The sequence below is a fragment of the Colossoma macropomum genome, unplaced genomic scaffold, assembly GCF_904425465.1.
Source record: "Colossoma macropomum unplaced genomic scaffold, Colossoma_macropomum, whole genome shotgun sequence".
Lineage (NCBI taxonomy): Eukaryota > Metazoa > Chordata > Actinopteri > Characiformes > Serrasalmidae > Colossoma > Colossoma macropomum.
Genome location: NW_023494805.1, coordinates 34,508,823 through 34,535,257, shown reverse-complemented (window position 1 = coordinate 34,535,257; position 26,435 = coordinate 34,508,823). Strand labels below are relative to the sequence as shown.

At 37.5% G+C, this 26,435-nt stretch overlaps 1 protein-coding gene across 1 annotated transcript; it reads left to right on the top strand.

The window, feature by feature from the left end:
- The first annotated feature begins 356 nt into the window (after nucleotides 1-356).
- emilin2b (elastin microfibril interfacer 2b) lies at nucleotides 357-25,896 on the top strand. Its single transcript, XM_036597832.1, has 8 exons — nucleotides 357-913; nucleotides 2,768-2,890; nucleotides 6,351-6,541; nucleotides 7,436-8,959; nucleotides 22,492-22,659; nucleotides 22,824-22,871; nucleotides 25,053-25,184; nucleotides 25,289-25,896. The coding sequence occupies exons 1-8, from the start codon at nucleotides 768-770 to the stop codon at nucleotides 25,594-25,596; spliced, it is 2,640 nt and encodes an 879-aa protein (XP_036453725.1). The 5' UTR covers nucleotides 357-767; the 3' UTR covers nucleotides 25,597-25,896.
- Nucleotides 25,897-26,435: the final 539 nt, after the last annotated feature.

Here is a 26,435-nt window from a genome sequence, read left to right as displayed (position 1 = left end):
TAAATATATATTATTGCAAAATATATAATTTCCCTTTTTGTCTCACTAGCACTACACATTGACAACGACCGAGCTTTTCCGCTTTACTGGTGCCACAAAACATTTTGTTGTTTTGGTTCACATCTTTAGAGATTACAAAGAAAACAAGGTAGAAATTCAACAGTTAAAAGTCTGAAACTAATTTTTTGTGTGAGTTTTGTGTGAATGACCCTAATGCAGTGTCCATCATCTTTTCTTGAACAAAACTGCATGACATTGTAATATTGTAAAGCATTAATGCTCAGGGTTGGACAAAATGCATTAAGATATGCAACACATCTCAGATCTAAATGCATCCAAAAGAAAGGTACGGTGTCCAAAAAGCATACAAAATAAAATACAGTTAAGCATTTCCAGTAGTTCACACTATGTAACATGCACAAACTGTACAGACTTTCAGTTCAGGAGGGAGTAGAACGTTTATGTGGGTGTGATTAATATAAAACATAATTCGTTTCCCCAGAAACAGAAATAACTCAGAATAGTATAAACTCTTCTTTATTTGGAGTAACGTCAGTGCCGCTTCCCACGCCTGGTCTGCTTATTGGACTGTGAGAAAGAAAGTTTTGGGGGATGATGCTGAGAGGAAACAACCCCGGTGGGGTAATTAGCTCGGGGGGCGGAGCTTAAAGCCCATCTGCGTCCCTCACAGTCAGGACCCTCATAACCGCTGAGCACCTCCGGACCCTCCGTGTCTTCCTGGCGGCTCCGCTCCTCCCGGCTGCAAGATGATGAACAGAGCGCACGCGAGTCACGTATGGCCGTCCACTGCGGTCCTGCTGCTCATCTGTCCGCTGATCTACGGAACCCCGTCCAGATTTAGTTTATTCCAGGGCTCCCCGTACTCCAGCAGCGTTCACCAGCAGAGGAACAAGTGAGTCAGTCTCTCTCTCTCTCTCTCTCTCTCTCTCTCTCTCTCTCTCTCTCTCTCTCAAACCCCTCAAACCATTAGAAGCACTTCTACAGTATATGTACATACAGTCTTATGCAAAAGCTTGGGCACCCTTGGTCAAATGACTTCTTTTGCTGATTTTCTAAGTGAAAGTTACACATCATTTGTCACATTTTAATGCGCAATTATTTTCTAAATTTATTATCCTGAAAAAGGAAAAAAATAAATCATATATGTGGTCAGTGCATCTATACAGCAAATAAATAGACATTGCGCACTAAATTTTGCAGAAAGATTCCCTATTGAAGTGTGTTGTCTGTAGAGGATGTGTTGACGTCTTTTCACTTAGAAAGCCAACAAAACGTCATTTGGCCTGAGTTCAGATCAGAGTTAGGTTGTAACTAGTTGCAGTTACAGATACTGAAGTAAAATGAATCTAGCTTAAAGTTCTGTTAGTTACTCAGTACTTAAGTATTGTTTTTTGACCTGCTACTTTCACACTTCAGCTGTTACCTGAGTCATTATTTCACTGATGTAGCAATACTTAGTACTTATGTAATGGTTCATGCTGCTCTATCCATCTACACCCATCTACACTCTTCTATATTTGTAAGGATGTCAGTTAGTTATAGTCATTCACATATACATATAGTTACCAGTTCCTTTTTTACTTATTTTACTTATCATTTTTATTCTGTTCTGTTGCTCTAAAGATTGCCAGAAAGAGAAAAATAGAGTTTAACAAGTCAGTTCCTCTGCTGAGAGATGCTGGGTGAACAAAGAAGTTCTATTACAGTTCTATAAGTTACTCAGTGCTTAACCTCTACAACTCCTTGAGACCACTGGTGGTTCCAAAACGCACTTCGTCAATTTGAGGGGAACTTTTACAAAAAAAATAAAGAAAATAAAAATGTACATTTATTTGATGCAGTTACTGAATAATTTGCCTTACAATTTGGTCGTGTAAATTCAGAAGGACAAACCAAAATATACCATGGAGAAAAAAAGGGGAATTCTACCAATTTTTCAAAATGAATAGTGCATATTTAAATCAATACAATGTGAACAAAGTCATTTAAAGTGGTTTGGTGTGAAATGCTCTGTTCAACAGAAGCTAACAGGGTCAGAATTCTTCACAGTGGTGGTGATAGGAACCAGACATCCACCCCTGAAAGCTCCCTCAGAGCAATTACATGAAATAACTATGAGTATGTTGCCTGATGCGAGACATTGTTTTGTGCTAGTTTTAGATAAGCTTTTAGCCTTTATTGTGAAAATATATGTAGGGTGCCAGTTGGTATGTTTATCTGCAACAAACAATTTCACATTAAACCACTCGGAATGACTTTGTTTATATCTCAACCACTGAATTATGGCAAAAATTAGAAACATTAGTGTTATTCCCCTTTAAGTAATATTTAGACCCTGGTACTTTCGAACTTCTGCTAAAGTAGTTTTTCGATGGTTAGTTTTATGTGAGTTACTGTATCACTGAATTTACATACATTTACTTTAGTGTGTTATAGGCTTATACTTGTCACTTCTTATCTATATGCTTATAGGCCCATGGAGATACACATTAAGCTAATGAAGTGACAACAATATACAAGAAGTAGAACAGTGAGAAGATGAAGGAATGAAATCTCAAGCTGTTTAAAGACCTGGCCTCACCATAATCAGTGTACCTTTGTATTTGTAATCCAACTTTGTAACTTAACAAACACTTCAACCTGTATTTAAAATGTTCAAGCTAAATGAATGTGAAAATATTTTTGAATGGATTTTCTATTGCTGAAATATTGTTCTCTTGCATGTTATTTAATCTCACTCTGGCAGAAACTGGTGTGCATTCGTGGTGCACAGGAACGTGACCTGCGCTGTGCTGGACACGGAGAGCGTTGTGGAAGCCCAGGCTGCCCCCTGTCCACCACATCAGCCCCACTGCGCTCAGAGCCTCATGTAAGTCCCCATAGAAATAATGGGAAGGGTGGAGAAGTGCAAGTTTTATTGGTCAGCAGGGCACTGGCCTGACCACCTCATAACAGAAAGGTCTGAGGTTCAGTCCAGAAATGTGTCACGCTGGGTGTCGGCAGCTTTGAGAAAACATGTTGTGCAAGTAAGGGTGGGCAATATGGAAACAATGCAACATCACGATACTAGAGGACATTTTCACGATACACGTGTATCATGATTTTTGTGAGTGAGTTGGAACAGACAGAATTCACCAGTAAAACAGTAGTGCCAAGTTTAAAAAATGGGTACAGTGACTTTTTTATAGTGCATTTGCAATAATATATAAAAAGAACAGTGGACAAAATCAATAAATTGGTAAAAATAAATAAATGAAATAGGCAAACAGTAAATGCGCTGACATCCAATCAGGTGGTGCTGCTAGGCCGGACAAGCTTTACAGGATGTTGGACCTAATGAGAAATTGTAGTGACTCAAACCTAAATTTAGAGCTCATAATTAATTTCAAACATATAAACAATATGATATTTTATATATATGTGAAAGATCACACTGTTATAGATTGGATGTGTTTTTTTTGCGTGTGTAATCAAGTTAATGTGCCCGGTTTTTACTAGCTGCGTAAGATAGTGTAGCTTTTCAAACTGGAAGCTCATCATTAGTTAATGAATCTAAACAAAAGTCACTACAATTGTTGTGAAATAACACATATTTGATCAATTGATCTTTTTTTTATGATACGTGCAGTTGTTCAGTGTTCAAGAAGCACTGATGATACCCATGATGCACTCAGAAAAGCATGTTGTGATATTATTTATCATGATAGCGATAACAAATCGTCTTAGCGCCCACCTCAAGTGGAAACAGAGTATGCTTTTGTTTCAGATGTCTGTGTTTAGTCTAGAACGGCCTGAAAATGCTCATAGAACTTGCACTTAGCTTAGCTAATATACTAATAGAATCCCATAGGTGCACCAGCAGAGATTTGCATGATCATTAAGGTGTTTTTGTTCCTTTTTTTTTTCAACTGATATTTCACATTTATGACCCAAAGTGAAGCCCTATCTGTAAGAGTCACGGATTGCCACTGTTTTCGAAAGGTCTTTTGACCTCCTGGATCTATCTGACCACATATCACAGATTCCATTTTCTTGGTTGTGGGAAGTGAGCTAAGATAAGATTGGTTTAGATCAGCAGGACACTCCTCAAGGGGGAGAAGCAGGTCAGCCTATTAGTCTTGTTGATCACGCTTTGATTGGTGGGTTGTTAACATCTACCTACAGGCCATCTTATTTATGACTTTTACAACGCCAAGGAGACACTCTAGATATGAGTGGTGTGTGAGGAATGTGACTGTCCAAAAAGTGTTTCGAGAACCTCAGTTAAGGCAGTTGTCCTTAAAGTGAACGCAAGGGACCACCATTTTTTGTTTTTATTTAATTTTTTCACACCATTTGAGAAAGAAACAGCTATCATTTACAATGTGATGGATAGACCAATATAAATGACTCAGAATGACTGATTTAGGTGACTTTAACAGATTGTAAGCATGGTTTATCCTACTATATGGTTTTAATTAGCCATATAGCAGTAATAGAGTACTGTATAAAGGTCAGAGACCACCCTTCTTTTATTTAATTTTCAGTCAAAGTTATTAATTTTGCATGAGAAATCTTTGAGTAGATTAGACATGAGAACCCACTTACATAACGAAAACAAGTTAAAAAACAGGACTTTCACAAAAAAGGGGGTGGACTCCAACAATCCACCATCAGATAAACAGCACTTTAAGCTTTCATCTTTGAGAAAGAGGAGAAAATCAAGCTCAAAGAGCATGTAGCTATCAAAAACTGAGAAAACAAAAGAAAAAAAGAAGAAAACATTGAAACTGGAAATCTGAGATGTGGTGTAAAGTTTTGTGGAGAGATGAGCCTAAATTTTTAGTTGGGGTTAATTATATCATGAGAAGCAGAAAATGCAACCAACTTTTAAGACTGAATTTTGGAGTTCCTGCAGAACTTTAATATTTGTGAATCACTTGGACATCCAAAGCCTAAATACCTTCTGTTAATGATATAGAGCACCTGTGTAGAGTTTGTGTTCTGACCCTCCCTGATGAGGGCGCAAGCCAAAACGTGTTGAAAGACTTTTTTTGTGCCATGTTATATAAAGGCTTTTATTTAATTAAAAGTGCCATGGTTTTTCACCATGGCACTGGACTCACTAAATATTTGGACTCACTAAATACTAAACAATACTAAATATTTGAACTCACTGAATACTAAACAATATTCTCTCATATTTACGTGTTTAGGCTTTTGTGGAATTTTCTTTTAAATATATGTTGTTTTTTTCTTGATCGTGATAAATTATCAAGTTAAGTTGTACTTAATGAAAATGACACAAATGAAAGGTGCACAGTACTGTACAATCTTACTGCGAGAGCACCAGCCATGTCCTCAGTGCCAAAAAGATTGACTTTGAGCTTTTCATTTCTTATTCATTTTTGAGTGTGTGGGGATCTGAGTCCAGATCTGATTCCTAAAGAGGTCCTGGACATGAAAGCTTTATAGGAAGCACTAATGTAAGGCAATGGCTAATGGCTCTACCCTTCTGAGTTTTACTGTTGGCTTCCGACACTCATATTTTGAGTGCCACTCCCTCAGAGTGTGTGTGTGAGTGTATGAATGAGCTCATGCTCTCTCTCTTTTGCTCTCTGACTCTCTCACACATGTACTCGTTGGTCATTGACCCCCCTCCCTTGCCTTCCAAGCTGCTCTCCAGATGTGTTTCATGGTTGGATTGAATCATAATAAATTATATGCCATGTAATAATGCCATACTCTGTTTCTTCTTGAATGTTTATATTTGTGAATACTGTGAGTAAGGGAGAATGAATTTCACTGCAGAGCAAGCGGTCAGCCACAGCAGATCAGTCGCATTTTAGAACCCTCCATGGACTAAAGCTGTCACATTGCTCAGTCTTGTGTTCACGGCACATAGCTGTTCAACTTTTATAATTATAGGCCAAGAAGCATTCGGTATCCGAATGTTGGATTTTCTAGATGACTCACATTCTGTGATACATTAAGACCTGCACATGATTTGAATCAAGAACTCCAGCCCAGGTCCTTTAAATCTGGACCTCGTATCCAGTTTCTGGTCCTGGAATCTGTATTCATTGGTAGGTATGACACTAGATGGCCACTCAGTAACCAGTTATATCAACAATTCATTTAACTACCAGTGATTACAGAATCCAGGACTGCCCATATTTAAAGACCTCTGCTCTAGCATGTGCAAGTGCTTCGTCAGCACATTACATTTTGACTTTGGTACTAGGACACAAGTAAGGTGGTGGTCTTTATTAGCCACCCCTGTAATTGATAGACAGCTGTGACGTTTCATTTGACATCATGTTTCAGACAATTCACATTTATGTTTTCAGGTACCGTACCCACATGAGGCCAATGTACAAGGTGGGCTACAAGCAGGTGACTGAGCTTGAATGGAGATGTTGCCCAGGTTATCGTGGTCATGACTGCATGGAGCTTAAGGATGTTCCATCAGCTCCTCATATTCTGCAAGAACCACACCAAGATCCACCATCAATCCCCAGGCAACAACAGAGTGTCCTTGGTAAGACCTCTGCTGAGATGTAAAACAGCCTCATTCACCAGTGTCTTCCTAAGTTTTTTCTTATGTTTGTTCTTGAGAAAGATCCTAAGAAAAAGTCTACACCAGATTTATGACATGTTCCTAAACCACAGAATTGCTCACAGGTTTGTGCTACTGAGTGTGCATAGCTTCCATTCTTAGCTACGAAACCCCAAATAAGAAAACGGTGAATGTCAGAATCTTTGTAAAAATGCGTAAGTGGGTTTTAAGAAGAAATTTCTTCTTAGGAACGGTTGATGAATGAAGCCCTTTTAGAGGACAAATATGGGCAAATGCAAACAATGGATCTAGAAGAAAACTTGTGAATACCAATGGTAAACACTGGGAAGTTTAACGTTACCTGAGTTTACAAGTTGTATGTCACCAATTAATGCATTCCCTGATAACATGTGAACACAATCAATAGGTCCATTCCAGAGGATACACAATACTATTCAAACATCAGAGACCATCCTTAATTTATTTCATTTCTAGCTATTCCTTTTGAAGTTTTGAACTCACTTTAAGGAGATATTTATAAAGAGATTAAATATAGGATAATCCACATGCATAATGAAGGGGATAGTCAAAGGAAAATATAGGAGTTTCCAAAACTGCATGACTCCTAACAACCATTCAAAAGCTGCTAGACCACTCAAACTCACCATCAGATAAACAGTACTTAAAACGTGTATCTTTGACAGATTTGAGAAAAACAACCTCTACTCTTGCTTTAAATGTGAAGAAATGTACAGATATGAGAAGACAGGTTAATGCTATGGGTCTGAAAGGATGTTTAGGTGTCAAGATGCTGTTACTGAGAAAAAGAAGTAGACAAAAAATGTGTTTGTATGGTGAATGTGTTTTCTCCTATAGGACCAGAGGTCACTTCTGGTGCTCATCCCTGGACACACCCTGGACAAAGTGGACAAATCAGGCACCCCTGGACTGAGGGTAGAGAGTCTGCAAGACAGGGAGATCATCATGATAGTAATCGAGTTCAAGAGTTAGAAGAGGAAGTGCAGCGTCTTTCGCAAACAGTCCTTGACTTGCAGGCTGCCATGACTACTGCCAATGCTAACTTGCGCCTTGACCTGCAAGAAGATGCAAGCAAGATAATTCTGAACCTGCTTGGTAATCTACGGCAGCCGCAGGGTGCCCTAGCTGGTGGCACGGAGAGCATCTTGCTGCCCTCAGATATCCCGATTTCTTCAGCTGCTGAAGAGCTTCAGAACCAGGTCACACACCTTTCCAACACAATCAGCACAAACACCAACTCCATCCAGGATCTGGAGACAAAGCTTTTGCAGCTTGAAGGACATGTGAATAAGCTAAGAGAGACGGAAGGGCATACCATGGCTCCACTGCCTTCTTCTGCCTCAACCGCTGAGTGCCCATGCCAGGCTTACGTTGACGCAAAACTTCAAGACCTCCGTAAGGAGCTGCTGGAAGGAATGGATATTAAGATGGCGGATTTGAAGAACTCTTGTGACTACAAAGTGCTGTCAGTTAAAGAGCATTGTGAAGAGCAAGAGAATTCCTATCTTAGTCTTGCAGAGCTCCTTGACTCCAAAGAGGCTGACCTTCGTCAAGAGATCCAGGACCTACGGAACTTTATTTCAACAGGCGCCCCCTATGGGTTAGATGTCTCAGACCTTCAAAAGGAGATCCAGGACCTCAAGAATGCACAGAGGAACTTGGCTAGTGCCATGAATGCAACAGTCATGAAGCAGAAGGCTCACGAGGAGGCATTGGAGCCCAGGTTTAACTTGGCAGAAAGGAGAGTAGCGGAGAAATGCCTCTACCTAGAAGACAAGTTGAGGAAAGAGAGGGCCAAAGAAGAGGAGGCACAGACCAAAGCATTAGAGAGCAAGATCAATGCAGCTCTACAAGTCTTAGGAGGCACGCAGTCACAGATAATACCAACAGGTCATGCAAACGGCCAAAATATAGTAGAGATGGAAGAACACACACAGAGCCTGAAGGGTGAAGTAGATTCTCTCACACAGCATGTCAAAAATTTGGAGAACTCAATCAGGATACTCAATCAGTCGGTCAGCCGTCAAACTCCTATGGATGGGCTGTATAACAGACTGGACAAACTAGAGGAAGACTGCGGGAAGAGCCAAGAATTGTCTAAAAGGCTTGAGGAGATATTGTCTGGGGTTGATGGACGGGTGGCCAGTGTCGAGAGCGTTTGTGGCAGGTTGGAGCCAGTGTCGGACAGTTTGAAAAGAATCAAAGATGGACTCAATAAACATGTCAATGGTCTTTGGAACTGCGTCCGACAGCTCAACAGCACTGTCCTCACTCACTCAAGAGATATCAACACTTTGAGAGCAAATTTCCACACCACAGTGGGCGGGCAGGATGGAACCACTGGCACTCCTCAGTACACAGGTAAGAATGGCACTGTCTGCTGAGAGGATTATGTATTAACTTAATGGGGAATTACACAAATGTTTCAAAATTTCTGCATAATTCAATTATTGAGATGTAAACAAAGTCGTGTAGAGTGGTTTGGTGTTAAATGGTGCATTGTTGAGAAATTCATCAATTGGGTTTCTTTACAGTGGTGATAGGAACCACAGGTCACAATGTCTACAATGCAAATACAGCAATTTTATTTACACAAAATGACCAAGGAACCTACACATCTTCTGAGGTTTTATATATTAAATGTTTATATGTTAATGATAAAATAAAATCTTGTATCTCCAAAATGGTAACTTTACAGGAGAAGGAAAAAAACGTCTTTGCTTATAATGTAAGTCAGTGGACCCAGACATTTTTCCAAGTCTTTTTGGGCCATTTCTTTTTGTCCATTTACAATGAAATTTATACACAATGTAAAGGGCAACAGGCATTTTAAAAAAAATTAAAATTGACAAAAATGGAGATATGAGGTTTTGCCCAGACAGCAGCAATATCCAAAAAATATGCTTCCTTTGGGTACTATTTTGCCTTACAACATACTTCTTGTAAATTTCCAGCACGAATAGACTTTAAAAATACATTTTAGGCCAAAAGTTGATCTCAAAACTGTCGTAAAACAATGTCTCAGGCATCTGGCAACACATTCGTAACCATTTCCTGTAACAGCCTTCTGTGAGGGAGCTTTTAGAGTCATTAAATGCTTCGGATGTCTGGTTCCTATCACCACCACTCTGAGTGGAGGAGCAATTTACATCATACCTCTCTAAATGACTTTGATTGCATCTTAATGGAGAATGTTATGCAGAAATATTGATAGAATTCACCTTAAATAACATCTGTACAGTTCTTGCTTTGTCTCTTATAAGATTTACAGGATGTGTAAGCAAGGTTTGATCTATGTAAAGAACCTGTTAAAGCTGTGTAGGTGAAAGATCAACAGAACTATGGTTAACATGTAAGACGTCTTGGCTTCTTTGTTAGGTGAGCACTACCAAAATCTGTCTAATAATGCTGAAATCTGTGTAATAAGCTAAATCAGTCAACAGCTCTATCAGAAAAATCACTCACCATAAAGAGCTAAATTAGTTCAGTGTGCTTGCTTTGCTGCACTCTTATATGTGGCAGGGCTCTCTGTGTGTGATCTACAGTGGACTACATGTCATTCAGGTTACACAGTCAGCTAAAAATAATAATAATATTAAGTAAAAACGCTTTTGAACAGTCTATAACAGGCACTAAAAGATATATAATTTGATTTCCTAATTTTCTAGTGGTTACATTTCTAACAGATAACTGTGGCAATGATCAATTACAAGTTTAGGATGAGTACAAAAATATATTTGGCTACTTTCGTGTTAAGGGTGGGCAACATGACAAAATATAATGTTCTAAGACATTTTTACAATACATAAACTGTACCATGATCATTTTTAAGGTTGTGCTATGCAGTATTATGAGTAAAATGATTTTCTCTTCAGCATTTGCAGAAATGAACATGGAACATAGAACAAGAGGGGAAATAAGTGTATGCAGTTACTATACACTGACTGTTGTTTACAGGATCTCCACAATATGTCTTTTTTTATACATCATAGATGTTCATCTCTAGAGACAGCAAACCTTCACCACCTCCAAACTGCACTAATTCACTGATATCTGTATTGTACATTTCTATTAATATTAAGAACAGCAATTTGCCCAGTTTTTCACTGTAATACATTCCTCATTCCTTCAGTATGAGGTATAAGCAAAAGAAAAAGCAAAAATCTGGACCATCTGGGCTTCCCCCAGTCTGATCAGATGATTTTTTAGTCTAGCAAGTTATGGGCCAGACTTAATGTGGAAACTGTGTTGGACTAGTCAGAGATTCCCTGTGTCCCAGCCCAGAAGTGTGACAAATGCATATTTTATATGGGTGAATTGTCTGGGTTGACACATATGATACATGCAGCTGTTCAGTGCACATGCAGTTGTTTAGTACTGATGATACTCGCAGTGTGCTAAGAAAAGTGGGATGTGATGAAATTCATCATGATAATAATAACATATTGCAAGGCTGCAAACTTGGTCTGACTAGTGGGATTGACCAACGTCAAGAGTACAGCTTACATCCAGCTTTTCAAACGTAAAACTGTGTTAACAGAATGCGCATACAGCTACACTCATCATATTCATATTTCTTGCTTTAGACCTTAATGTTGAAATATGAAAACAAATCATATTATTAGCAGGAATAATATAGTGCAGATTCAGTTCTTTGTCTTTCCATTGTGTCACTAAAATTCTTGGTCTGTTCTGCATGTTGCTTTAAATATTTTAGCAAAATCCATCACTGATGATAACTATGAAGATAATTCAGAAGAAAATGGAAGGACTCCTAATAAATGTTATGAATAATTAGTTGTAAAGAAGTGCTGAAAAAAAATTATTCCAGGGTAGGTTAGTGCTTCCTTTTTTTGGGGCTTTAATTAGACGTTAAAAGCTCTATAATCACTGATATTGGACAGGTCTTTTGCAACTCAGCTGTGTACTCTTCAACAAACCCACAATCCCATCATGATCTTGCATAATTTCAAAATGAAAAGATGTCCCCCTTGTCCCAGTAACACATTGTCATGTTTTGCCCAGCCCTATTTTACATACTAATCTATTAATATTGTGACCAGCAATACAAAAAAAAAATGTAAAACCATATCCAAAAGTAATCAGTCCAGGTTTAAATAAATCCAGAGAACTTTGTTACTAATTACATATGTAGTCATGTAATTGCCCAACCCATAGTGACTTATCTGCCCAAAAGTAACAAAACTATCTGTAGCACTTTCATGTTTTCTACACAGCTACATTTAGGTTTCTTATTTACATTATTAGAGTCTTGCCACTGTGCAACACTCGCTAATTATTTGGCACCCTGAACAGCAGCTGTGTTGCATCTGGAATTAAAAGGTTAGCTTGTGTTTAAACAACTCACCCCTAAAGGTTACTGTTTGGAGAAGGATTTCCTTTGAGTGGGGGTGTATGTGTGTTTTTGTGTATGGTGTAGGTAGTTCCTTTTCTGTGTGTGCTCTGATTGGACACACATGTCTGCTCTAACAAGGCAGGCCCCAGAGTTGAGCAACACTTGGCCTTTTGCGAGGGATGCATGTGTGTGTGTGTGTGTGTGTGTGTGAGAGAGAGAGAGAGAGAGAGAGAGAGAGAGAGAGACAGTGTGGGAGAATGAGCAAGAGAGAGAAAGACTGCATCTGCTTCTCATTTGACCCATGTGTATGTGTTAGAAGCACAGAAGTGATTAGGTACATCAAAATCCCACGCAGGGGGTTAATGCCTTTGAAAACATAAAGGCTAATGATACATTGGCAGCATTTGAAACATTAGAGCTCTTTTAGTGTTGTTAGCCCCTTTTATAGACAGTTACTTTAAACAGTTTGTTATACTTACTGTTTTTATTTCCTCCGAGTTACAAAATTTAGTAGAATGAATGCATTATGTCAGTTGAGTCCTTAAGGCAATACTTTTTAGAAGTGTGGAGGCCACAACTGGGAATATTTAACAAATAACTTTCAAAAATGAGAATTGTCCAATCAAAACTTTCCCGACCTGTCGTACTATTGGACAGGTTTCTTGGCTTGAATTATCTGGTTAACCACTTAAAATCCCAGGTTTATTTCATGCCAAGGCTTCTTATTCAGCACTTACATGGAAAGCAATGCAAATTTGTGCAGTTATTAAGTTATAGTGTGGACCGCTGGTAGGTTTTGGCCTTTTATGAGGTTAAAATAGAAATCCTGCATTGTGAAATAACCTCCAGGCTTATTCAGTCACAGCCCACAGTTTATCAACAGTGGTGGTGTACACAGCTCAATTACATAGTTCCACATGTTACTCTTGCTTCTCCTGTTAAGCTCCGTCTGTGAATTTGAGACAGGCAGCATGATTCCAGCCCCTTCAGCTATGTAACAGATGAAGTATTTTGGGCCCCTTTGCTGCTGTAAAACCAGTTTCTTACAGAACATATTGTGCATGTGTGAATGCTTACGTGCTAACAAGTGAACAAGCGCCAGCGGTCCACCCCCTGATCTTCACTGGTACTTTATTGCGTGCTGTGAGTGTTTATGAAATGCTTCTCTTTTAGCCACAGTAGTAAGCAGCACCATACTAAGACACTGTGTTTGTCTTCTCTTTATGAGTCTTCGCTCACAAACTAAGGCTGAAAGATCCATCATGTTTGCTTCAAAATCACAATTTGAAAAATTTCAAATGGCAATTTTAATTTTATCAACAGCTTATTTTGTCTCAAAGTGGAGTAATTTAACCTAACAACATGGAGCTTGTGAACTGCCTGCAGATGAGGTACACCCACTAAAAGCAAACACTCTTGTGTTGTGACATGACAGCCCACACAAAGACATGGCTGGGCTCCTGAAAAATTTTGTTGGCTGCAAACCCCCCATCCCCCTCCAAACCCCCCCATCCCCCTCTACCGAAAGACATAAGGTTGAGATCTAGGCACCCCAACCTCCCTGTGAGTTCTTCATTGTTGAGTACCTGTTGATGAAACCTGCTGTATTCTTGTAGATGACAGAGCCACACAGTGATCACTTTAAGTGCATTAACATTAATATTGATATTCATTTGGATATTATAGACTGCTGTTTACTTTAAAATGTAAAGTAAAATCACTATTTTTAGGATGAACATAGTGTGACATGATAAACTGATACAATTTTGGCTGTTTTTTTTTTTCAAACAACTGTTTTATAGTGTTTAATATGACCCAATTTGATTGATCATCAAATCAGATGATGATGGCTGTCACTTTATAGTGTTAAAGTAAATGAACTTCTTTTTTGATATGTGTATAGGGGTGCACACTGGGATTAAATTGGGATTTCAGAGGTGATGAGCCCTGTGTTTTGCATGGGCGTCAACAATATCATTCAATTTATGTTTAATTCCCGGCACTGAGATCATGCGAATGTAAGTAAAACTAATAGCCTACTAGTTTCTGTCTTTTCTTTTACTTGGCTGCTTTAGCATTCAATATTTGTCAGTTTTGGCATCAAAATTATACCAAATGAAAGTCACACTAAAGCCTTTAAACCAGCAAAATAAACTGTTCCAAACAATGATGACATCTGATATCAAGAACCTTTCATTTCTTCCAACTGTAGGCTCAGAACAGCTGCATGGTGGCTGACCTGGCTAAATAATCTAGGCTACTTGAATGTTGAGGTATAATGAACGCATTTATTTAGGAAGTGAAGATTCTCATGAAACAGCAGGAAGGATTTACATACTTGTGTCAAAACCACATAAACTGCAGTGGCAAAAAACAAATTAAACTTTGGTAGCGGAGGGGGGTCGGTGTTCACAAGAACCAGCGCTCAGTCTTTTGGGGCCCCCACCCTAGAGGCAGGGACCCTGAAAGCTTTCCTCTTTTCACCCCCATATGGGCGGAACTGATGACAACACAACCACAACTAACTGGCAGCCTGGCACACTATGTTCAGAGTTCAGGCTTAAGCCAAAAAGTGGCTAGATCGTTCAGCCATGTTTTGAACTTGGAGTCATCTTCTTCTGTCTTACTTTGGCCACTCTTTCTTCTTCAGCCACTCACACAGATACATATTTATAGACATCTTATCTGGAAGTAGTGGAGTGTCCTGATTGGCAGACTCCATTTCTGAGTGAATGCTTGTTGGTTTATCAGCCATGTCCTGATATAAGACCGAATAGTTCTAAGTGCCTCTGTAAAAGCCCTTTGAACTTTTTCAAGCACCCTGATTTGCTTCTTTTAATGATCTTCATCCAGCCTTGCAATGGATTTATCATTGCCATCTTATTATTGTCATTTTACTATACATTTCATTTAGATCATGACTTAGATGTAATTACATAATTATATAAGTACTGCTTGAGTTAACGTCAAAAAAGTGACAAAACATTGCAAATATGCAAAGGATTTTTTTTTATTCCCACTGTACATACATTGATACGTTTTCATCAAATTCAGACCATAATAAAATCTCTTCTCTTCTACTTACAAACACAAATGTGATCATGATTGAAAGTTCAGAACCTGCACTTTCATTAGAATTACACCTATTACACATTCACTTTTGTTATGACCGGCCATTTTTTGTTATCTTCAAAGTGGCGTCATATGAGAATCATAAGGCCCTCTTTTTTCACTAAGAATTTCACTAAGAAGAGGATAGACAGGAAGGTTAAAGAAAAGATGAAAACACCTTGAGATGCTTATGAATATGATGTGTAGTTGAAAGTAATATCAAAAAGGTAGCCTGTTTCATGTTTCATGCGTTCTCCATTTTCTTAATATATTCAAGATTTACCACCATTCATTTCACATTAATATCACATGTCGCTTTGTCAATGACATTTCTGTTTTGTGCTTTACAAACATAGGTTACAAGACCTATATATACAAGACAGAAGATTATGGATAAAGCATTGAGCTACTAGCAGAGTAGCTACAGTAGGACTAGAAAGTTTCTGAACCCTTTAGAATTATCTGAATTTCTACATAAATGTGACCTACAATGTGAACAGATCTTCATTTAAGTCATAACAATAGAGAACAAGAACCCTATAAACCAACATCAAACAAGGTTGTACTCTTGTATTCGTTTATTGAACAAAGTGATCTAACATTAAATGTCTTTGGTGGCTAAAGCATGTTAACCTCTGCTTTCTGCTGGTGTGACCCATTGAGCAGCAATGACTTCAATCAAGCGGCTCCTGTAACTGTTGATCTTGCATGTTGGCTTGATGGAATTTCGGTACATTCCTCCTTACAGGACTGCTTCAACTCAACAAAGTTGGTGGAGTTTCTTGCATGAAATCCATGTTTCAGGTTCTGCCATGTTTCTATTGAATTACGGACTGGACTTTGGGTCCGTAATTTAATAGTAGACTGACTTGGAGTTGCTGTCTCTCTGCAAGACCCACCTTCTGTTGAGCTTCAGTTCACAGACAGATGCCCTAACATTCTCCTGAAGAAGTTCCTGATGTAATCCAAAATTCATATCAGTGATGGCAATCTCCCTAGGTCTAAAATAGGCCTAAACTATCATACTGCCACCACCATGTTTTGCGGTTAGTGTGAGGTTCTAATTCTGGAATGCAGTGTTTGGTTTTTGCCAAACATAACGTTTCTCATTTAAGACATTAAGTTCTTTTTTGCCTTTTCATTCCACATAATAATCTTTCCGTAGTCTAATCCAGGAGGCTTATCCAGGTGATGTTTAGAAAACTTAAACAGGCAGCAGTGTTCCTTTTGGAGAGTAATGGCTTCCTCCTGCTATCATTCCATATACAGTATTCTTTTTCAAGGTCTGTCTGACGGTGGACTCATAAACACTGTTATTAGCCAGTGCACGATAGGCCTGCAGATACTTAGATGTTCCTTTGGGTTTCTTTGTGATCTCCTGGAATAGTATACTCTTTTCTCTTGGAGTGATTGTTGTTGGACTCCTGGCAAGGATAATGATGAGGTTGAATTTCCTCTGTTTTTACACTGTCTGCTTGACAGTGGATTAGTGAAGTCTAAATTGTTTTGTAGCTTTTTCCAGCCTGATGAGCATCATCAACTGCTTTTTTGGGGGAGGGGGGAATCCTTTTGACCGAGACATGACCTCTGTCAGAGTTTGATAGCAAAGACTAAGCTGATGCTTTAAAAATAGGGCAGGGTCACTGACACTCACACTTGATTGTCATCCAATTGATTGAACCTCCTGACCCCAATTATCCTCTGAACCAAAACAATCATTTAATGTTAGATCACATTATTCAAGAAATGAAAATAGTATGTAGTTGTTGGTGTTATTAGTTTTATTGGGTTTTCTTTATCTGTCATTAAGATGTAAATAAATATCTTACTTCAATATCTAAATTCAAAGAATGTTTAAGAATGATTACAAACTCTCTAGCACCACTTTGCAGTCAACATAAAACATTTCAACACCAAAATAATGGCCAAAAATATATTAATTATCTAAAACGGTAGTAGCAGTCATCTTGATGCTTGAATTTTATCTGTATTTTTGTACATTTTTTATAATCATACAGTGTCAGAAACCACATAAGCCAATCTTTTTGAGATTACACAACAACTCAACATTGTTTAGTTGTTTAGGCATGCCATGCAAATGGCAATATGCTCTCTGGCGACTTTAGGCTTCCATTACTTACTAGCTACATTAGCCTCATAGCTTCAGTGCAGTACTTAAGAGGACCCTTGAACGTTTTGGGTAAGAGGGAAGTGAATCTGTTTTTTAGCTGAACCATGGCTTTAAGCTGCACTGAATGGACTTTTATCATTCTTTGGATTTGTTAGCCATAAAGCACATGTGCAACTTTCATGTCTATTTTAAGCACCGTCCCCTCAGAGGTTAGACAAGGAGATTGGGTTTCCTCAGAAAGCTCCCTGATGTTTCTCGGCCCTTTCAAATCTTCTAATTTTTCCTTGACCCCATGTTGTTTAAAACAAGGTCAAGAAAAAAAAGGTACAAGTAAAGGAAAAAGGTCTGTATATGTTACATGTATGGACACGTGTGTAAGTCAGCCCAGCTGTGGTATCTGAGGTCATGGAGAAATAAGCGTGGTGTTAAATGCAAAGTTACTGCTTGGAACAGTTCACTTAACTTTCACTCTCACTCTCGTTCTCTCTCATCTTTCTTCTCCACACCTCTGCCAAGTGCCGACTCACGCTCCTTAGGGAGAGAGAGAGAGAAAGCGAGAAAGAGAGGCTGTAAATAAGCAGTAATGTGGTCATTACTTTGGCTCAGTCATCGCATAGTACATGAAATCTAATCCTAACGGCAGTGGAAGTAGGTGAATGGTAACAGCACTTCATCACTCTGTCTGTTAAAAGATGTTTGAGGGTAATATCACTACAGGGAGAGGTAGCCTCTTTACTGTCTAATATACACTCACAAAACACCCAGGATTTTGTGCATGTCGAAGAGAAAAATATATATTTCAGATGGATTATGTATTCAAAATGCTGTGTGATCCTGAAGAAAAACAAAAGCCATGAGCTTCTACCAAGAGGACACACCATGTAAAAGAAATAGTTGTATCCCCCTCCCAAAAAATACTCAATGTTAATAGATCACAGTGTCTCTTACACTTAGAAACACATAAGCAGTGTGTGTGTGATGGTTTATGCTTTTTTCACAGTGTTGATAGGTGCTTGATAAAGAAATAAAGCTCAGTCATCAAACGCATATCAGTTGATGAACATCCAAGCAAAAAAAAAACCAAAAAAAAACATTGTGTAGAAAATAGGGGTGCGTCACATGGGAGTCATGGCTGATGCTGATATACGATATTTTCCACGTTTATATCTGTCGATGTTGATAGAGAAACATTTATAAAGTGTAGAAACTGTGAATGTGGATTAGCATTATAGAGAAATATATGTATATAAACTTTCTGTAGAATCGATTTTCTAACTGAAAGTAAGTGAACACATCCTCTACAGAGAATAAGCTTAAGTATTGCATTTTTAGTGCACAATTTCTATTTATTTGCTGAGTTTAACGTATTGAGAAAAAAAACTTTTGCACAGGCCTCATTTTATGCTGTAATTTTCCCAAATGTGTTAAACTCAGCAAATAAACAGTAACTGTGTATTAAATGTGCAGAAGTGTGTTCTCTGTAGAGGACGTGTAAACTTTTCACTTAGAAACTTAACAAAACATGACCAGGGGAGCCCAAACTTTGGCATGTGACTGTGAAAATGCAGTAAAATGTCCCAGCACCACCTAAATATTCTATTCTCCTGGAGTAAATTAAATACATCACAGTTTGGTTTAAAATATCAGTCAAGCTAAACATCTGTTCATTATTTAAATAAAATATCTGCCGTACTGATATGATTCTGATATCATTGTGCATCCCTAGTAGCAAAATTGCTAAGCTATTGCTTTAACTCAGAACAGAGTGCCTGTCTTATTTATATATTTTTGCTGTTGCACCAAAACTTTTATCTCAGTTTTTGGCGGTTTTTACTTTATTTTACATAATTTAAGGACTTGAGTTAGACTTTGCATTGTGTTAAAATTTCATTATTAACAGACCAATAGAAATGGCCCAAAATTGCTTGGAAAAAATCTTGTTACATTGACTATTATAAGAATTCTAAGAACGTTTTTCTTTCTCCTGTAAAGTTACAATGACATGCTGGGTTAATGACATGGCTTTTGGAATAAATGCAGTAAAATGCTGAGTGTTAAAGATTGAGTGATGGACAATGGAAAAAAAAAGCATGACAGAAATGATCCTGTATGTTTTAATGCTTCCTTAAGAGGCGCTGTGAGACATGGAACACACCTGCACTTTCCTCTCCATATGTTTAATCTCACCATGCCTTCTTTCACCTCTTAAGTGCGGTTGATTTAAATTAAGATCAGCTTTCTAACACACACACATTTGCACACTTCAGCTCTATGTACATGTTCTGTGTTATAGGGCAGGAAATGAGCCACATGGAAGTAAACGAGTTGCCACAAACAGCTGTGTTGGGAGCAAATAAAACAAACACAGTTTTTACTAAGAGGAACAATAATCCTCATAAAATCAAATATGCCTCCGGACCACTGAACAGACAAAGGCAGTTTGGCAGAGAACTTCATGGATCCACAACATACACATTTTTTCTCTGCATGATTGTGGTTATAATGTTTTTTTTTTCCAAAATATTTACCAAACTATAATAATTTATTTGATATGTCAAACTCAAAAAGCCAAAATGTTCTTCTAGAAATGTCATGTGAATGATAGTTCAAGAGTTTTAAAAAAATATTGATTATGGGGCGGTGATGTTGGATTCAAATTGGTAAACACATTATTGTCATCAGACAGAAGTTTAGATTTGACTGGTATTTCAAACTGATATTTGATGGTTAGGACAATGCAACACTGTGACAGTGTAGAGATGTGACAATGCATCATGCAGGATGGACCATTTACTATCACTTTCTATGACTCCTGTATTCGTAATGCTTTAAAAATGCATACTGGATTAAATGGCATTCATACCTTACAATGACTGTCATAATGTTGTATCATTGCTTAGAAGTAGTTATAGTTGTGCATGTGCATAACACTTTATAAAGCTAGAGAATGTGATTTCACAAAGTCAGGCTCCATAACACATTATAATGTCTGTTCGTAAGAACATTCTCAACACTAATGCTGTAATGCACTATACCCTGCATGTAGCACTTTATAGAGCTTTCTGCCAGGTCATTACAGGCTTGAAGTGTAGTGAGGTTTTTAAAAATGTCTTTTAAATGTTAACGAAATTCCATTTATAGAGCATTACAAGTGCACTGTACAGACTTGCACTGAAGTGAGGTAATTACGTCTAACTGGTAATACAGGACATACAATTCAGTAATTTGTATATTTGACAGTACGTTAATAATACACAGCCCAGTCATTGACACAGATAACATGAATGAATTAGTTCATTTTTCAAAATCTTGCAGGTTTAATGTACTTAATTCCACTATACTTAATTGTCCACTATATTTAGTTGTCCACTATACTGGTCAGTGAAATCCACTGAAATCACTAAAGCACAATATTATCCACAAATTCATAAAACCTCATATACTGTCACTCCTAAACAAACAAAAGATTATACTTTTAACAAAATCAAAATCTTGAATGATTGCATTTTGAAATGCCTGAATTTATTATACAATTTGAAGCATTTACTATGTAACGTCCAGGGTACTGCACATCAAAATGTATCTTAAAATTTGTAGAAATGTAGAAATACGTATCTTTAAGAAGAGAGGCCTTCTAGAAGGACATACATACAAAATCATTTCTGAAATAAATACAGCACAATTCAGAAACAGTGTTTGATTTGGTCTTGGAGGCAATGAGCATTTATCTCACCAGCTGATATATTTGGTTTTGTTTATCACAAGGAAAAAAAAAGAAATCATTGTATTAAATGATCAACTAACGCAAAGTAGAAACACAAAAAGTCAATGTGATGATATACCCACTTCTGTAGAGATAAAAAATATCCAGTTTGAAAAGGATAAATTCATCAGTACTATACATTTTCTATTATAAAGTAAATACATCACAGGTTGGTATCTGCTGATACTGATATGATACTGATATCATCGTGCATCCCTGATGGCAGAATTGCTAAACTATTCCTTAAATACAGAACTAAATGCTTGCCTTGTTTGTATGTTGTGGCTGTCACACAAAAGCCTTATAATAACAATCCCCCATAAATAGCTCATGCAGTATTTAATCATTTATTAATGACATTTTCTACCTTAAAAAGTCACAACTTATAGTAGGGTTCCAATTAATGACTATATAAATGTATATATATAAATATGGAGATGCAAGATTTTCTTCCGACAACAGCTATGTATATATATATATATATATATACACACATACACTTAATAACCATTAACTAGGCATTATGCATCATTAAGTTGCATATTAATAAGTAACTACTTCATCCTTTAAAACAGGACACTGACAATTCATTCATAATTATTATAAATTGTTTATTGTTTGGTGCAACTTAGTAAATGTTTATTATTTCAGGTTATATCATTTATGGGTTGAGTATCAAATAACTAAATCAATATCAATAAACTATAATTTATGGTTAGCTTTCTACAATTTTGAAATAATTATTGATTCTTAATTTTTTAAGTAAATGCCTAATAATTCAGTGGTTAATTGTTAAATTATTAATACATATGTAGCTATTAATTACATGTGCATCAATAAATGGCACCATTTGACAAGACAAACAATTAAAAATTATTACATAATTATTAAGTTGCTGTTATTAGGGCCTGTTATTATAAAGCGTTACTAGTTTTGTAAATGTTTATGCATCAACATAGGCAGACATGTACATGGAAAATATCAGATGTCAACCCACAGTTCCCATTCAATCCCCAACGTCGGTCCTTAATAATTCATTCAGAATCAAACCTAAAGCTAAACCAAACCCAAAATTAGTTTTATTTCCTGTGTTTAGTTTTCTAGGCAAGAGCACTTGTCAAAACGCTAATATATGTATTATTAATAAAATTAATTGTCTTTGCCCATTTTTTCCTTCTCTTGGTGACCAGCTGCATAAAACATCTCTGACAGATGCAGATGTTTTACATGAAAGTGGCTTAAAGTATTTATGATGTGAAAGTTGTTTGAAAGTTGTAGTGCTGGAGTTGCCCTCTGCTCTTTGACAAGATACACCCCCCAATACACACATGCTCTTTCCATAAGTGGTTTTTCTGGGGTGTGTGGCTCATTGTCAGCAGGTCATCCTGATAATTGTAGTTGTGGATGTGTGTAAAGAGACTGTCTCTATAAAATCACACCATGTCACACCTGTTAACCCTGTCATTACTGTCATTATGTTTCTAAGCTAACTCTCTCCTAATTCTACCACTCTTCCCTCTTTCCCTCTCCAGGTGTTCGGGCAGGTATGGAAGACTCTAGTGTTTCCATGGCGACAGGCTCTACTCCTCCTGTTTTGGAGTCTGGAGAAGCAGGCCCTCCTGGAACCAAGCTTTCATCCCGGCCCCCTCAGGGGGCCAACGGTAGTATGACACCTGTTAAAGGCTACGCCGCAGCACCAGGTGAGTTTCACATTTGATCATTGTGGGCTTTGTGACGTGTTTTAAGGAACTGTGAGAAACATGCGTCACTTCTGTTTGTCATAACAGTATAATAATATGTATCTTGTCATAGTACCTTATAACAGTCTTGTTATCTGTTTTCCTGTTTGTTGTGTGTGCTGCAGGCTATCCTCCTGTCTCTCCTGCCTCCATCACACCTCACCTTCTTTCAGGTACACTGCATTCCGCCTTGTGCTTTTCAAAGAGCATATCATCAATGTTCATATCTCTTCACATATCAACCTCACAACTCATTTTGTTAGGTTTTATTGTTTTACACCAAAAATAGCTGCTTTTTACATTGTGTAAACATTTCATCATGAATGGACCAAAAGAATTAATCACAAAATTACTTCCATTAGCATAGTTAAAGTTTAAAAGGTGTTTTCCTGAAGCATTTCATACAGAGATACGCGAGAAAATACAGTAAATTGCAGGCTAGTAGTTGCATTACTACCATATTAACAGTTAATAACTGTAAAGTAACAGCTGTATTTTCTCACATCACAGTCACCTGGACCATAAGATTAATTATTACATAATTATTAAACTGCTGTTTATTAGGGCCTGTTATTATAAAGCGGTACTAGTTTTGTAAATGTTTATGTATCAACATAATGTGCATTGGGTCCCTTCAGCATGCTGCTCTATGTTTATTATGCCACCTGTTTACTTTTACAGATGAATACATACATGTGTTGTAGGCTATTTGTGGAAAATATTTGTGCTAAAGCTAGACCTGCCTATTGTCTCCTACCGCCTGGCTAGCTTTTTAATCATTAGATTCATGTATAGCGAGGGCTTAAATCATAGCTACGCCCATAAGGATGCAAGGACATGATTTAACTTTGGTTAAAGTTATTTTTTTCCAAAAGTCTGGGTCATTAGAGCAGTCAGGGGTATAAACACAAGCAGACAGTAATGGAGTAATCCAATACATAATTAAATTAAAATGTTCAAAACCAAGAGAAGGAATCCAACAACAGAGACAGAGGAAAGACAAGATACATAAATAAGGAAAATTAAGGAACAACAGGCAAGAGTTTAACTAGGATTGGCTCAGAAATGCTCAAGAAACTTTGGCGAGCCCCCACAAAGACTGAACACAAACAAAGTGGTATGAATACAGAGACACACAGAGAGAAACAGTGATGACAGGGAGGGTCCAGGGCAGAGCTGGAGCCGTAGAGGATTAAGACTGGATGAGTTGGTCCAACTGAAGATTCCCAAGCAGGAGGAGCTCATGACAATGACAGGAGCTCATCCCAAATAACAACTGTTTGGGGGAAAAAAGGTTAAATCATTCTTTACATAAATGCAGTTCATACCAAAGAATAATAAACGTGAAGCTGAGATTTCCAAAATGTATGCAAAGTATTAAATTCAGAAAGTATCCCCACACTTTAGGGATAGTGTTTACACAGTGCTGTACAAAAGTCTTAGAAATCTGAGCTAATATATGTGAATTATTGATTTATGTGTTTAAAAAACCACTAACATTAGAATAAGTACTAATCAGGGCTCTGCTGTAAACGTTTTGCCAAGGAGCAGGTGGTATGTCTGATTTGAAATAAACAGGAGCACATAAAAACCCAAAAAGAGTTTATTTCATATTTCTTTTTTTCTTTATTCTGTCTGTCAGAAAGCATGTTTAATTCAGATTTTTTCCAATATTATCCAAGCCCTTAACCAGAACAACATTAGGAACTATCAGTTTCAGTCATTCAGTATTTATTGTGTTCTTTTCTTGCAGTTTCTTTCATTTCAACCGTGTTCCTGTCTTTTATCTAATTAACACAATGTGTGTGTTTGTACCAGCAGTTTTGGCTTGCTAGCCCTTTTCCCTTTATAATATAATGGAATTTTTTGTTTATAGAATCTAGACTGAAACTTGTTGAAAATGAAATGATAGTGTGGCTAACTTGTTATTTTTTTGGAATTTAAAAAAGCTGTCAGCTGCTAATGAAGAGCTGTTTTGGAGCTGGAGGTGATTCTTAGAAATATTTATTATTCTCAAATCTGATAAGTTGGAACAGATAAAAAGAGCAAGTAGTGCTTTTATTTTTAAAAATACTCTCACATACTATGAATATAATCATTTATTCACCATTTTACATACTGCACTGCTCTAATCCAGTTAAACAGGCCTAATTATTCTGTTTGTAATGAAACAGGCAGTTCCTCAATGTTCAAAGTACAGACATTATCCACATTCAGAAAAGCATATTGTGATATGACACAATACATCACAATGGTGTTAAATATCGTCAGATTGCCCAGTCTTACCGTCAAGATCTGTAACTATGTAAAGTAGCTACTCAATAGTCTAGTTGTGTCTTGGGTGTATTTTTCAGGTCATAAGAGCACAAGCACTCCTGTATCGTTTTCGGCTGGTCTGACCCTCTTACCATTTTCTGGAGATGTTGCCATCATCCGCTTTAACCATGTGTTGCTGAATGATGGGGGACACTATGACCCACTTACAGGTACGTATATATCTCAAACTTGTGTTCTTAAATGTGAATATGGTGCATAAAAGTATGCAGACAAATGTACCAGAACAGTAAACCTCTCTGTGTACGTGCCGTAGGTTTATTTACTGTGCCCACCGATGGACGGTACCTGCTGAGCACTGTAATAACAGCCCAGAGGGGAGCACGAGTGGAGGCCATTCTCTCAGTGGCCAATCGCAACATACAGAAGCTGGACACATCTGGATCAGGGGACATGGAGTGTCTTTGTGGAGGCTCCGCCTCCGCCAGCCTCATCTTAGATCTTAAACAAGGCCAGAAGGTCGGGGTGGTGATGACTTCTGGAACACTAGCGATTTCAGCATCCACTGAGGTTCTTTCCACATTTAGTGGAGTTCTACTTCATCCTTTACCAGCTACAAGATAACGTACAGCTAAAGAAACATCAGGGCTATCAATGTACAGTGTGGTGATGTTCCTGCTTTATAGCATATGGGATGAACAAAATAATGAAAGTATTTGCTAGAAAAGGAGTATTTTGAAAAGGCTCAATCTCACTTAAATGCAATATACAGTTTGTTTCATACTTTTATACATAGTTACTGTAAATAAAGTACACTTTATTTGAAGGCTGCCTACATAGGGTTGTCATAACATATGCAGAAGCCCTGAACAGTTGAACTTCTAAGGCATACATCTAGTTAAGAATGCTATATATCGGTTCAGTGGAAGATTCTGATGGCCTGAAAATAAAGTGACACTTTTCATGCATATTTTCCACTTTATTTGAGGTCATCTATTATAGAACTGACAGAGAATATGCTCTTATCTAAGCCTCTGCCTTCTGAGCTCTTCATAACATATAAAGGAACAAATGTCTGCCACTTTAGTTTAAGGCCCCTTATTTCAACACAATGCCATTTACTTCATAAACATCTGATCTGATCTTGCAGATACAGCCATTCACTGTTAATAAATACTCAATTATTGCTTTTTAAATGCATTATTCAGTGCTTATGCATGTGTTATGAAGTGCCTATGCAGGTAACTTTTATATAAAGCGTTACTGAATAATTTATAGTTGTTAATGAATAATGAGCATTAAGATTAGTGACTGAAAAAGAAGGTTTATGGGGTTAATATTAGTGCCAGAAATGTTCTGTTATGAAAGATGAAGGATGAGTAGATTGATAACCAAGTTATGTTTGTCACTGACTTTTTAAAGCAAATTTCAAAGACGAATATATTTAAGGCCAGAACACACCA

Bases quoted from the DNA above. Each gene is read 5' to 3' on its own strand.
- emilin2b (XM_036597832.1), top strand. From the start codon at position 768: ATGATGAACAGAGCGCACGCGAGTCACGTATGGCCGTCCACTGCGGTC. The intron at 2,891-6,350 runs GTAAGTCCCCAT...TTATGTTTTCAG, and splicing joins CACTGCGCTCAGAGCCTCAT to GTACCGTACCCACATGAGGC. The intron at 8,960-22,491 runs GTAAGAATGGCA...TTCCCTCTCCAG, and splicing joins TGGCACTCCTCAGTACACAG to GTGTTCGGGCAGGTATGGAA.